Consider the following 12,181-nt stretch of genomic DNA (forward strand, 5'->3'; position numbering starts at 1 on the left):
TGAAGAACCCATTAAAATGGAAAAGGGAGAAAATACCAATCAATCAAGAGTAGTAAAGAGGTAATAGATGTAAATCTATTTGTGCATAGCTCTAGTAAGTTGAAACATTCTATTGTCTTCAAACTAATTACTTATAGAAAAGACCACTTGCTATATCTTAACTAACCTAGGAGCCTTACAACAAGACTAAACTCAAGCAACAACTCATTGCCAATGACGTAGCATGAATATAAAAACATTCTAGCTTGTCCATGCAATAGTAAATAAAGCCTATCACGATCTTGAACTCAAACTTATTACACTTATCCCTTCATATTGCACCAATCTCTCTTCTATCAAAGTCCAAGATTAGAATCTTGTTCTTGATGAATTGGGATGCCATTAGAGTATCACTGAACAGGTCAAAGGTTGCATCAGGAAAAATGGTGAACAATGTAGAACCATGAAGACTACTAAATGCAGTCCCACCAATGTGGCTCCCACATCCCCCAGTGTAAAGGTTACTATACATAAGCTTTCCTTGAACAACAAATGGAAATATCATCCTCTACACCCTAAAGTTCTAGTTGAAGAGGAAATACATGCTACCAGTACGCTAGGAAGACAATACACAACATGGGATGCCATAATGCTATTATATCACATACCTAGCTGATAGGTCATAGGGCATAGATGATTATGCTATGGTTCAATATATCATGAAGATTTGTGCGTGGCTATTTAAATATATTTTCATAAATGTAATTCTAGAATTCTATTTTAATGTTAGTGTGTTAAATTGTTAGTGCTACATAACCCTAATAGACCATTGAAGAAGGGCATTTAAATGATGAGGAAAAGAAAATCCTTCTTCAATAAAGGATGGATGAGAGTTCTCCTCATCTAAAGAAGCATGGTAGTGTAAATTTCAACCTAAACTTGGTTCGGAAGGATGATAAAAAAGGTTACCCTTCAACAAAAGGCATAGTTGCTTTCGAATTTGAGGGCTCTAAGGTTTGACAACGTCGTCCTCCCATGTGGTAATAAGCACGAGGTGAAATGGAAATTCCTTCTTCAATAGAGGACTTTGAAAGTTTTACTCATCTAAAGAAGGGCAATATTGTCAAATTTAGCCTAGAAGGACGACGAACCGAAAGGTTGCCCTTCAACACAAGACATAGACATTGATAGAAGGAAGTTGTCGAGACCTTCAGCCCTCAAATTTGAAAGGATCGAGGGCTGCTGGCCGCTGAAGGGCTTTTGAAGCCGTGACGACTTGCTCCCTTGTGGTAATAAGCGCTGTAGACTTTGACAAAGGACTCACGCGTTGGTGACTGCTTCGAAGGAGGACTCATCCGGCCTTCCCAAACTTTAATTCCGCATGCCCCGGTCGAGAGCGTTTCACGTTTGAACAAGAGACGTAGCAGCGCCGTTCAAAAGCAAGTTTTTCCATGCTTGCCGTTTCCTTGGATGGACAACAGACGTAGCAGCGTGCGACCGCGTCGGCCGCACACTCTAGACAGCTAATTCATCCACGGGTCGATGACGTCGTCCGCTGACATTTGAGGACGTCCCAGGACAACTAGTCATCTAGTTCTATCAGTACTTTGCGCTGCTAATTATATATAAGAGTCGGATCGGTAAGCGAAATATGAATCAAGACGAGGAGCATAGGCGCAGATCATAACACAACGCAACAGACCTTACATTTCACTCAGAGCAGACGTACTCCTCTTGATAGAGCCCGTACCAGAAACGTCACTCAGAGCAGTACTCTTAATAGAGGCCGCATCAGAAACATCAGGCTGCGCGTCCAATACTTTCTTCGATAAACGACACTACAAATTGTCCGCAAGCGACGATATGGCTGGTGCAAGCTGCTGCAGGTCATCGCTGGTAGCATCACTGGCTGTCGTGACAATGATACTGATGAGTATGACAAGTGAGTTAATAAATATTGTATCGGCCACTTCCTTCAATGTGGTAAACCATTGCGGGAGCACCCTGGGCGTGCAAGTGCGGGAGAACGCCGGCGGTCCGTCCATAGGGACCACAGGCTTCTCCCTGGCGTCCGGCGAGACAAGGTCTCTGACGCCCCCTAATGGCTGGTCGGGCAACTTGGGGACAGGCACGCCGAGCCTCCTGGCCGAGTTCACCATCAACAACCCGGCGGGCACGGACTTCTACGACGTGAGCGCCGTGGACGGCTTTCAGCTGGGTGTGGGCATGAGCATCACAGGCGACGGCGCCGGCGTTTCCTGCAGCGCGGCGCGCTCCATCTGTCCCTCGGGAAACATCAACGGCAATGCTTGCGTCAACCCCAACCGCGACGACCCCAACACCGGTTACGCCCAGAACGTGCGCGCCTCCTGCCCCGACGCCTACAGCTGGTCTAAGGACGACCACGCCACCCACGGCACGCCCACAGGGGGCACCTTCGCCATCACCTTCTGCCCCTGAATACCTACCTATCTCCATTAATATACGGCCTCCCGCACTAGCGCCAGCTAGTTATTATAAGCGACTGTGTACCAGACCAGCGGTGCGTTGTAATAAAACGTCCGTCGTCCGGTTAATATGCATTCATCTGACATGACTTGACTTGGATGAAATTTCCATGGTCGAAATACTAAGTTCCCCATAGTGATTCGAGTATCCCTTATTACTTCGGAGAGTGCTTTAATAAGTGATAATTGAGTACGTAGTCGCAATCAAGAGTCTAAACACACAAAAGGCTAGATAATTCTATCTGTCATCATGGCAATGATCAACTGAATAATACACTACACACTAGATTGCAAGCTAGCAAGAATGTCGGCAGCTTGTCACGTTTGTACAATGGGAGTTATTTTTGAAAAGCAGGGTTCCATAGAGCTCCTTGGTAGGGGGCTTCTTTTCACAATATCATTGCACGCTTCATAGATAAAGGTTTGTGCGTTGCTAGAAGAATAAGGCCTTTATTAAGAGAGGCATGGGCATGGAACTATAACTTAATATATCATATCTGTGCTACAGACTTGTTTGATTTGGTGCCTAAATTTTCTCTCCCACAATATTAACATTATGTAAAAAATAATTCCTCTAATAAAACTGTTTGATGATTTAAGATCACTGTAAAAACCCTAATGGGTATTTAGAGCTAAAGACATGTCATATAGTCCTACTTACTCTATCAATATAATCTGATCTTCAAATTCTTTGATATATAAATCATATGTTTACGAAATGATGAATGTAGAATAGATGGATATGCTTATGTTTAATGAAAGGAGTTCTTGCATATCATAACAACTCCAAGACAACCATGCATCCAAGTTGCACAAGTCATGCACTCTCTCTCTATGGATGAAGTTGAATATGATGAAATATGCATGATAGGGTTGTGGTTGGATCTCAAATTTTTTTTCTTCCCTGATTATACAGATTCATAATACCAACACTAGATTCAAATGTTATTGTCTATTTGTGTATGTGCTTTTGAGTCCTATGCACATTGAATTCAAACTTAGGTTTCTGTGAGAGACATTTTTATTTAGGATATGATTTATGCAAGAGCAAGTGAGACAACTTCACACACTATTAGATATTTGAGATATCTAGTAGTTAAATCATGGATTTTGCAAGTCTTGTAGTATTTATAGTCCTAACTTTTCATATTATTATGAAGCTATGGATGATTGTGGTACTCAATGCACTCCTTGAGGCAACCTATACCTTCATAGTTTTTTCAACAAATTTGTATATATGCACATGCGCAATCACTTACTTACAAAAAGTATAGCATAACAAGTCAATTCAACATAAAAATGTGGTCCTCAACAAGAAGTTCAGGAGTATTATGAAGTGCATCAACAATATTCACAATTCTAGTATGGTTGTAATAGGGAGATTTGTCAAAGATCATTATTCATCTATGTGTAGGGATTCTTGAGATGTATATGTATTCCAAAGAAAAATTTAGCCTTTATTTACAAAAAACACTATGTATGCAATACATCATGTAGTCATAGAGCTAATCTAACATAGACATTTTACAAGGACACATGGTAGGTCAAGGTGTTGTGAACACTAATGCCTTGTTTATGTAGATTATGAGAAGTAAGACAAAAGGTCTCTATAATAGTTTGATGTCTAGAAAATAATGAGGCTAGTCAATGTAAAGCAACTTTAGAGCATGCATGTCTAAATATTGTATACAAAATTACTGTGCAAAAAAATGATTTTAATGTTGAAAGATGAGATTACATCGAAATGATATTTACAAAAATCAACCCAAAATCTAGTCCCAACAGTTTAGAACAACTCAAAGAAAAATAATGAGTGCAAATAGGTAACTTAGACCCCTTAGTTGCTAGTATTTAAACTCACATATTCTCTTTAGATTACTAGTACACCTTATGGCATGTATACCTCTTTACATATTGTGCTAATTTTGATAAGTGTGGAGATGTTTATTAGATGGTAAATAAAATTTCAAAGCTACTAAGTTTCATAAGATTACTAGTACACCGTATGGTATGTATACCTCTTTACATATTGTGCCAATTTTGATAAGTGTGGAGATGTTTATTAGATGGTAAATAAAATTTCAAAGCTACTAAATTTCATTAGAGACCTACATAATCAATACAAGGCATAAGGAAAATAGTAATGTTGATTTCTATTGCAGTTCTAAGAAAAATAAGAATGCAATACAAGCACCTATGGGTGTGCTCATATGCACTTGATGTATGTCTCAATATTTCTTCATGAAAATGCCAATGCAAATTTGGATATGCATATTGATGCAACTTAAATTTTTTCCCATTAAAAACACGTTTTATGCATATTCTAACACTAGTTAAATTTACTTTTGGTTAAAAGATCCTTGTTCTCCTCATTTTTATGTTATCAGAACTTGAGATACATATTTAAACCCTACTATATTTTGCATTTTAAACCCAAAAATCTATTGCTACCAATAGCTAGCACAAAGAGCTTTTTGGGCGATAAGCCAACTAGCAAAATGTCCCCCACGTACTGAATCATAGCACTCTTCAAGAATGAATGGTACCTCACAAGTACTACATAATGGTGATAAATATCATCTACAACTCTCCAATATAAGACACCAACTATAATCGAAAAGAGTAATGCTTGTTACTTGATCTTTCTCATTTTAGACTTTGATAAAGCATCCCTAGATCCTCATGTATATAAATAATACATTATAGTTGCATACCAAGAAGGGATGGAAGTTGTATCAATCTTGAATGAACCTTTAATGTAACTTCCTTCAGCCAGAATTTCCTTTGGCTCCCCAAAATCCACAAGAAATTCCACAATACCTTGCATCTTCAGTGGTTTACTCCTAATCTTAGAATCGAACTCTTGCAAAGTAATTAACCACTTTACTAAATGGTCAAGGGGCTACAATTTTTTTAGCAATGGTGTAAGCACTTTCGCCTTCGTGAAAAATACTACCTTCTCATAGAGAATATAATGCTGAAAATTTCTTCTTGGTGAAAACCATTACAAGGCACAATTTCTCCATGTACGTATAGTTGACTTCAGATATTCCCAACTTTTTGCTAGCAAAGGCAATTTAATGATACCAATTCTCTTTCCAAATTGGGTTAAACAATAGCTTATACTATGCGTTGTTGCTATTGAAAATATATAGAAAACTTCACCTCTTCTAGGCGCTTTTAGGATTAGTACTTTCACTAATTCATGCTTCACATCCTCAAAGGATACTTGATAGGCTTCATTCCACCCTGGTAAGTTACTCATGAATATATGTGTGCATCACGTGGATTCAAATAATGTATTTTTAAAATACAATTTTTATATATTTTTTACATATAGAAGGGTGTAATATAAAGGAGTTATTTATAGATTGAATAGAAAAGGGTTATGTTTTATTCATGAAAATTCCACTCAAACAGATAGTTAAAGGATATGAGGTTCGTCAATGGCAACACTCTATCTGCCACTGCATTGATAAATCTTCAGTAATATCCTAGTGATAATAGAAATTTGTGCACCTCTTTTAGAGTACATGGTGGGCTCATAGCAACCATAACCTTTATCTTTTCAAGGTTAGTTGCAATACTAACAAAACTAACCACTTGGCCTAGTAACAACCCATAGGATACCCCAAAGGCGCACTTTTATGGGTTAAGGGCAATGCAGAATTGTCTATAATGCTTAAAGCATTTCCTTAGAATGACGAGTTGTCTTTTCCTTGTGGTGGCTACCCCAAAATCATCAATAAATATTTTTAACTCCTCTAGGGAGGTATCACCAAAAGTCTTCTCAATCGTTGTTCATTCCCAAGAACTAGGCGCATTGCATAGACCGAAGGCCACCACATGATATGTAAAAGTACTCAAGACAGTGATAAATGTTGTTTTCAACTTGTCTTTCTTATAGAATAGCCATTTGGGTGTATCCAACAAAGCGATCCATAAATTAATTACTCTCCCTACCTACTAGTTGATCCAAAATCTGATCAATAAATGGTAATGGATAGTAATCCTTAACTGTCTATTTATTGAGCTCTCTAAAATTTACGCAAATTTGAATCTGATTGTTCTTCTTTTTTATCAAAACAAGTGGTGAATACCATTTTATGTGTTGAACAGAAAATATTAGGCCATCTTTTCGTAGTTTATCAATTTCTCAAATAGCCCATCCCTTAATTCAAAAGGCATATGCCTTACTTTTTGACGCATAGGACAACCACCTTCCTTTAGAGGAATTGTATGAACAACCACGTTGGGAGGAATATCTCTCAGCTCATCATAACTCCACACAAAGATATCATAGAATCTTTGTATCAAGGACACATAGTCCTTTCTCTCATCTAACCTAAGCATGGACCCCTAATTTTATTGGTCATGAATCATTCAACGTGGCAAGGTTTAACTCAATTACATCCGCATCTCTAATCCTCTCTTGAGCTTCTATTGGCCCATTCAAATTTATTTGATAAATATCCTCCTTGGTGGACCCCTTATTGGATTTATCACCTAATGATGACTCTCTAGAAAATGGAGCATCTAATGTGTCTAACTTTGATGAGGATAAAGGAACTCTCTCACTTTGAAGAGATTTAGAATAGGAATATGCTACTAAACATTTGGCACCTTTGTCAAAGATGAACTGACCAGTGGGTATATCAACCTGACAGTCTGCTTGTAACATCTATGGCCTACCTAGCAATACTTGATAGCTAGGTCACCCTACAAACCTAATGACTCTAAAGTCCAAAATGCATTCCACACTCGCAACGATCACATGAACTTTAGTGATGCAACCTTCAGGTTGTCTTAAACTATCATCAGCCATTCGAAGAATTGTGGGGGCATCTTTCTTGATTTCTAATCCAAGCCTCTCCATCAATTCCAAACTCATAATGTTGATAGAGGATTCTATGTCCACAATAGTATAATCCACTAATATTCCATCAACCTATGGTGCTACCCTTGAAAAATGTTTTTTAGCATGTTCAAACCAATTATCTCCTACTCACGCTATTCCCAAGGGTTCAAGGATATACCATGTGTGAAGAATCTTCTTAAATTTTGTACGCACTCCTGCAGACAACTTAGTTAAATACATGAGGTTTACATTCGGCTTAACTTTGCAACAAGAACTCACTAGATCAAATTCATAATAGCTAGCAAGAGCCTTTTTTTCTCACCAGACCATTCTCTCCTTTGGTCTTTGAATTGACTTTGGTGCCTATTTCCTACCTTTTGCCTTATTCTTTGGCAACTCCTTATCCTTGTTGGGGTCAGCTTTACCATCTACAGCTTTGGCATGCCCACTATCATATTGGGATTAAGGACTTGTGTCCCCTTATTGTCTTGCTTAGCATTTTCCCCCTTGACATGCGTTATATTGTCTTTGTCGATTCAAACCTTTTGACCTCTCATAATGACCCATAGGTTAGAAGCTTCAGTGCCATTGATGCAAACAACTTCTATAGGGCTAACTCCATTGCCACTAGGCAGCTCCTCTACCATAGCTTTCCCTCTCTGTAGTATTTGTTTCAGTCCCTCATCTTGCTAGAGATTATTTCCATGTGCTCGATGATTGATCAAAACTAGCTATTTACTTTCTTTTTGGAGAGAACTAATCTTGCTCCCACAATAGGTACTAGCTAAGTGGCCTGACTTCCCATATATGTCACATTTAAGATTTGGATAATTCTTAGGAAAATTTTGACCATCACACCACTTACAACTATTTTTTGAGGGGGTATCCTTTTCAAGGCATACTCCCTATCAGATTCTACTGCTTTTAAAAAAAATTGGCATCAAGGACTATTTGTCTATATTATTCGATAATCATGTCAGTATAGTGCTTCAGCATATCCTTAGCTTCACCAAGGACATTCGAGGAACTTGACTCATAACCATGATCGCATACTTGTAGTTCCATTGGTCTAAGCAATTGATTAGGAATTGGCTTTTGATTTCTTGTAACATTGGTAGGATTTATTGTTTGGCTTGGAACATTTAGTGGAGGCATGTGACTAGCCATATACATGGTCACACTGGGAGGAGGTGGCAACATAGGCACATTTTGGATCATGCTTCCTCTACCATTAGGAGGAATCATGGTTATCCCTTGACTGTTATTTGTCAACGCCAAAGTATTTCCAACACCTAGACTTGAATTCCCGTTTGCCCAAGAGGTATAAGCTACTTGCAATTGTGATTCTATATCCTTTACTTTTGTAATAGTCGTATCAATGTCAATAAGAGCAACACTACTCAACTACACTTGAATGTTAAAGTCTAGCCCATTCAAAAAGTATTACAACTGAGCAGCAGGAGTTGGAATGGGAATATAGGTTTACAACCTACGAAATACTTCCTTCAGTTTCTTGGCATATCAACGAATATTTATGTGAGGTTCTTGACATGTTACATTGATAACATGTAGCCAATACTAACCTCCCCTTTCAGGGAATAATTCTCTTCGAAGACCGCAAAGAAAAAGTGAATTGTAGTTATGGTTTCAGCCTTTAGGCTATGATACCATACTATTGCTCGTCCTTTCAAAGACATCTTAAAGAACATCATCAAGCATTCTTCATCTTGAATTCGACAGTGAAACATTAACTTTTGGAATTAATTGATATAAAGTTCTGCATCTTCCTCTGTTACACCATTAAAAATGGGTAGAGGAAACCCTAAGACTGGCAAGTTCGGCATTCCTACTACAATTGCAATGGGTCGCACCATGGTTACATCTGGATTCACTAAAGGAGTTTATACTATAGAAACTATTACTCCACTTGAAGTAGACGAACTAACTAGAATGGAAGAAGTACTAGAACTCTGTTCTCTTAACAAATTATGCGTCAAGCTAGGGTTACTAAGATCCCGCCCCATTGTAGAGATATTGAACCATACCTTTGTAGAGAATATCTTCAAATGATTTTGGCCTATTGTCTAGCCCTTTGAGATCTTTCTTATTTCTAAATTTTAGCATGATGATCTTTTGAATCTATCTCACTAGCTTTTGTAATACATTAACAAACTAGTCCCTATTGATCGAGATTCAAAAACCCCCACTTATTAGTGGCTCTCGAAAAATGCACCACCTCTCCAAACCTAAAATGGGCTAGACACTGGCTCTAAGACACTAGCTAGGCCTCTACTACTCATCTAAAACCACCCCACACGGCCTTACGGCTAGGAGCATCTAAAAGCTTTGTGTTTGTCTGATTTTGTAGTCCAACAAATAATTATCTTCCCGATCCTCATAGGGATTCCCTAAATATCTTGGTGTTATACACACCACGTAGCACACATAGGAAGCACCTCTTCGTTGATCACCACACTCTCCTACACCTCGTAGATTGGTCCCAAGATGGGTTGTGAATATAAAACGAATTCGAAACAAAGTCTAATCTTTCAATTAAATGATCTAGGAGATGTTACATAAAACTCATCAAGTAACTCCCAAGGAAAGGAATATCTAGCCTTATGGATTGGGATATCTCACACTCTTAGCATCAAGTAATCACTCATATAAACAGGTGCTATGTATCCACGATATGATACCATGTGGTGTATCAATGCAAGTGCATATATGATCACACAAACAGATCTATTCTTTTAAAATCAACAACATGAAAGTGCGAAGATAATTATTTTCATGATTTTCTTTCACTACAATAGTGCTTCTTTGCTTAGGGCCAGCACCAAGCTTCCTCGTGCTACTAGTTCCCTTAAGTTTTAAAAAACCACTAACTTTATATGAAATCCATCATGATATATTAGAATTTAATGCACGTTATCACTCAACCACTCCCTACTCTCTACCATGAAACTCACTTCTGAACCTCAAACACCTATCAAATCATATGGGTGCTTTGAAAGGTAGGATATTGATGCAATTCATTCTTTTCCATGTATTAATTCTTGAAGGAGTACAACATAGTGGGAGTGGGCTATATGACCCAATGGTAAAAATCTTTTGTCACAAATAGGATCATTGCCAAGGAAGTGGAAAAACTTGTTTTTGAATCCATTTGTTGTAGATTTGGAGCTCCATTAGAGATTATTCTTCCAACAAATGGAGGAGATTATTAACATTTGGCTTTTGAATTTTTATTGAGAATGAAGAAAAGAATTTAGCATAACATCATTCAACCCTAGGTTGGGTCTAAATGCAATCAAATGGTATTTCTTAACTGGGATTAGTCTTAATTCTCCCTTTTCAACAATTGGATGGCTTAAGCAATTGGTTATTAAATGGATTAAGAGTGAAATTTAGAGATACCTCTTTCATTGTTGGAGTAGATGATTATGGAAGCTCCAATTATCCATTGATACTTGAAATTCTTGATCTCCCGCTTGATGTAGCCAAGAATATCCTAAAATTGCAATCCCCATGATGAATATGTAGCTCATAGACTCCAATTTTTCCTTCAAGAAAGCTCCAATATCCAAAAGCTTTGATAGAAGTGATCCTTGTAGCCCAAATGTGGCTGGAAATTTGAAAGGGAATCAATGATAAGCATCCAAAAGGGTAGAAGACTTCAATCCTTGATAGAGAACTCTTCCATTGAAGCACATAAGCTTGCATATGATGCCCATACAGTTGCAATGCCAAGAACAAGCCCTATTCTTGCAATATTGAAGTAAGACCATGAATTCTTGACATAATCCCATGCATAAAAGTTTTAAGATGCATCAAGAACCAAAATCCCCATGATACCATCCTTGAAAGTCCAAATTTTTTGAAAATTCAAGTGGCTGCCCTGTTTTTCCCCGATTCAAGAGAAAAGAATGCTTCAATCTTGCAAGAAATCTTCGATGTCGGTCCAATGCTTGATTGACTAACAATGATGGAAAGACAGGAGGCCAAGAATTCTTTGAGAACGAGTTGGATTCATCCTTTTATGGTGACCTTTCTATCAACCCTCTAGTGTATGCGGAGTTGTGTCAAGAGATTGACATGGGACTATAGGCTATATCATACTTGGAGCACCCACTTACTCAATTCACTAAATGAATCGCTTATAAGGGTACTCTAGAATTTGCATTTTAAGCAATATCATTTTTTTAAGAGTTATATTACCATGCTTTTCTTGAATCTTTATATTGATTATACTAACATCAATTTTTGTCTCTGCAAGTGATCTTTGTGGATATTTGGACACTATGATGAGTCGAGGGATGAGCGATAAGAAGCTACAGGAGATCTTTACATGTATTTCTCCAAATAATATGGCTCGATTCAGAGATATAGTTTTAGAGATATAGTGGACCAGGAGCTATCTCAGACACCATCCAGCTGTTCAGTTAGCTCTACTTCGGTAGGCTCTGATGCTTTGATTTCCAACAAACGAGGTTGATGCTCCAAACTTGAGACAATGGGATAGAGTGGTTTTGGTGGATGCAAAGGAGATGTGGATGCGGTGAGCCCAACATTGACTCGAGATACAGGTGTTACTCCTCGCTCTCGTGCAGGCTCGAGAGAGGGTGGCTCAAGTGGTTGTTGTGGAGATAACAATGCAATGTCTCCGTCTCCTCGTTCTACTAGATTTGCGTCACCTATGGGATTTGTCACACATGTGGGGACATCTACTCTAGTCACTCCTGCTTTTTCTTAGCCATTCGTAGATGGCACCCCTATGGATACTACTTCGAGAGATACCACCCCCATGGGTACAACATATGTACAGGGGTCTCGT

General features: G+C 38.3%; 1 protein-coding gene across 1 annotated transcript; it reads left to right on the plus strand.

The window, feature by feature from the left end:
* The first annotated feature begins 1,658 nt into the window (after positions 1-1,658).
* On the plus strand, positions 1,659-2,853 carry LOC148035934 (pathogenesis-related protein 5-like). The gene has a single exon (XM_087679045.1). It carries the CDS (start codon positions 1,843-1,845, stop codon positions 2,437-2,439), a length of 597 nt encoding a protein of 198 aa, XP_087535171.1. The 5' UTR covers positions 1,659-1,842; the 3' UTR covers positions 2,440-2,853.
* The last annotated feature ends 9,328 nt before the right edge of the window (positions 2,854-12,181 follow it).

This window comes from Lygodium microphyllum, chromosome 5 (assembly GCF_053477565.2).
Source record: "Lygodium microphyllum isolate KBCC chromosome 5, Lygodium_microphyllum_v1.1.10, whole genome shotgun sequence".
NCBI classification, from domain to species: Eukaryota; Viridiplantae; Streptophyta; class Polypodiopsida; order Schizaeales; family Lygodiaceae; genus Lygodium; species Lygodium microphyllum.

Coding starts and splice junctions, on each gene's coding strand:
- LOC148035934 (XM_087679045.1), top strand. CDS start 1,843: ATGGCTGGTGCAAGCTGCTGCAGGTCATCGCTGGTAGCATCACTGGCT.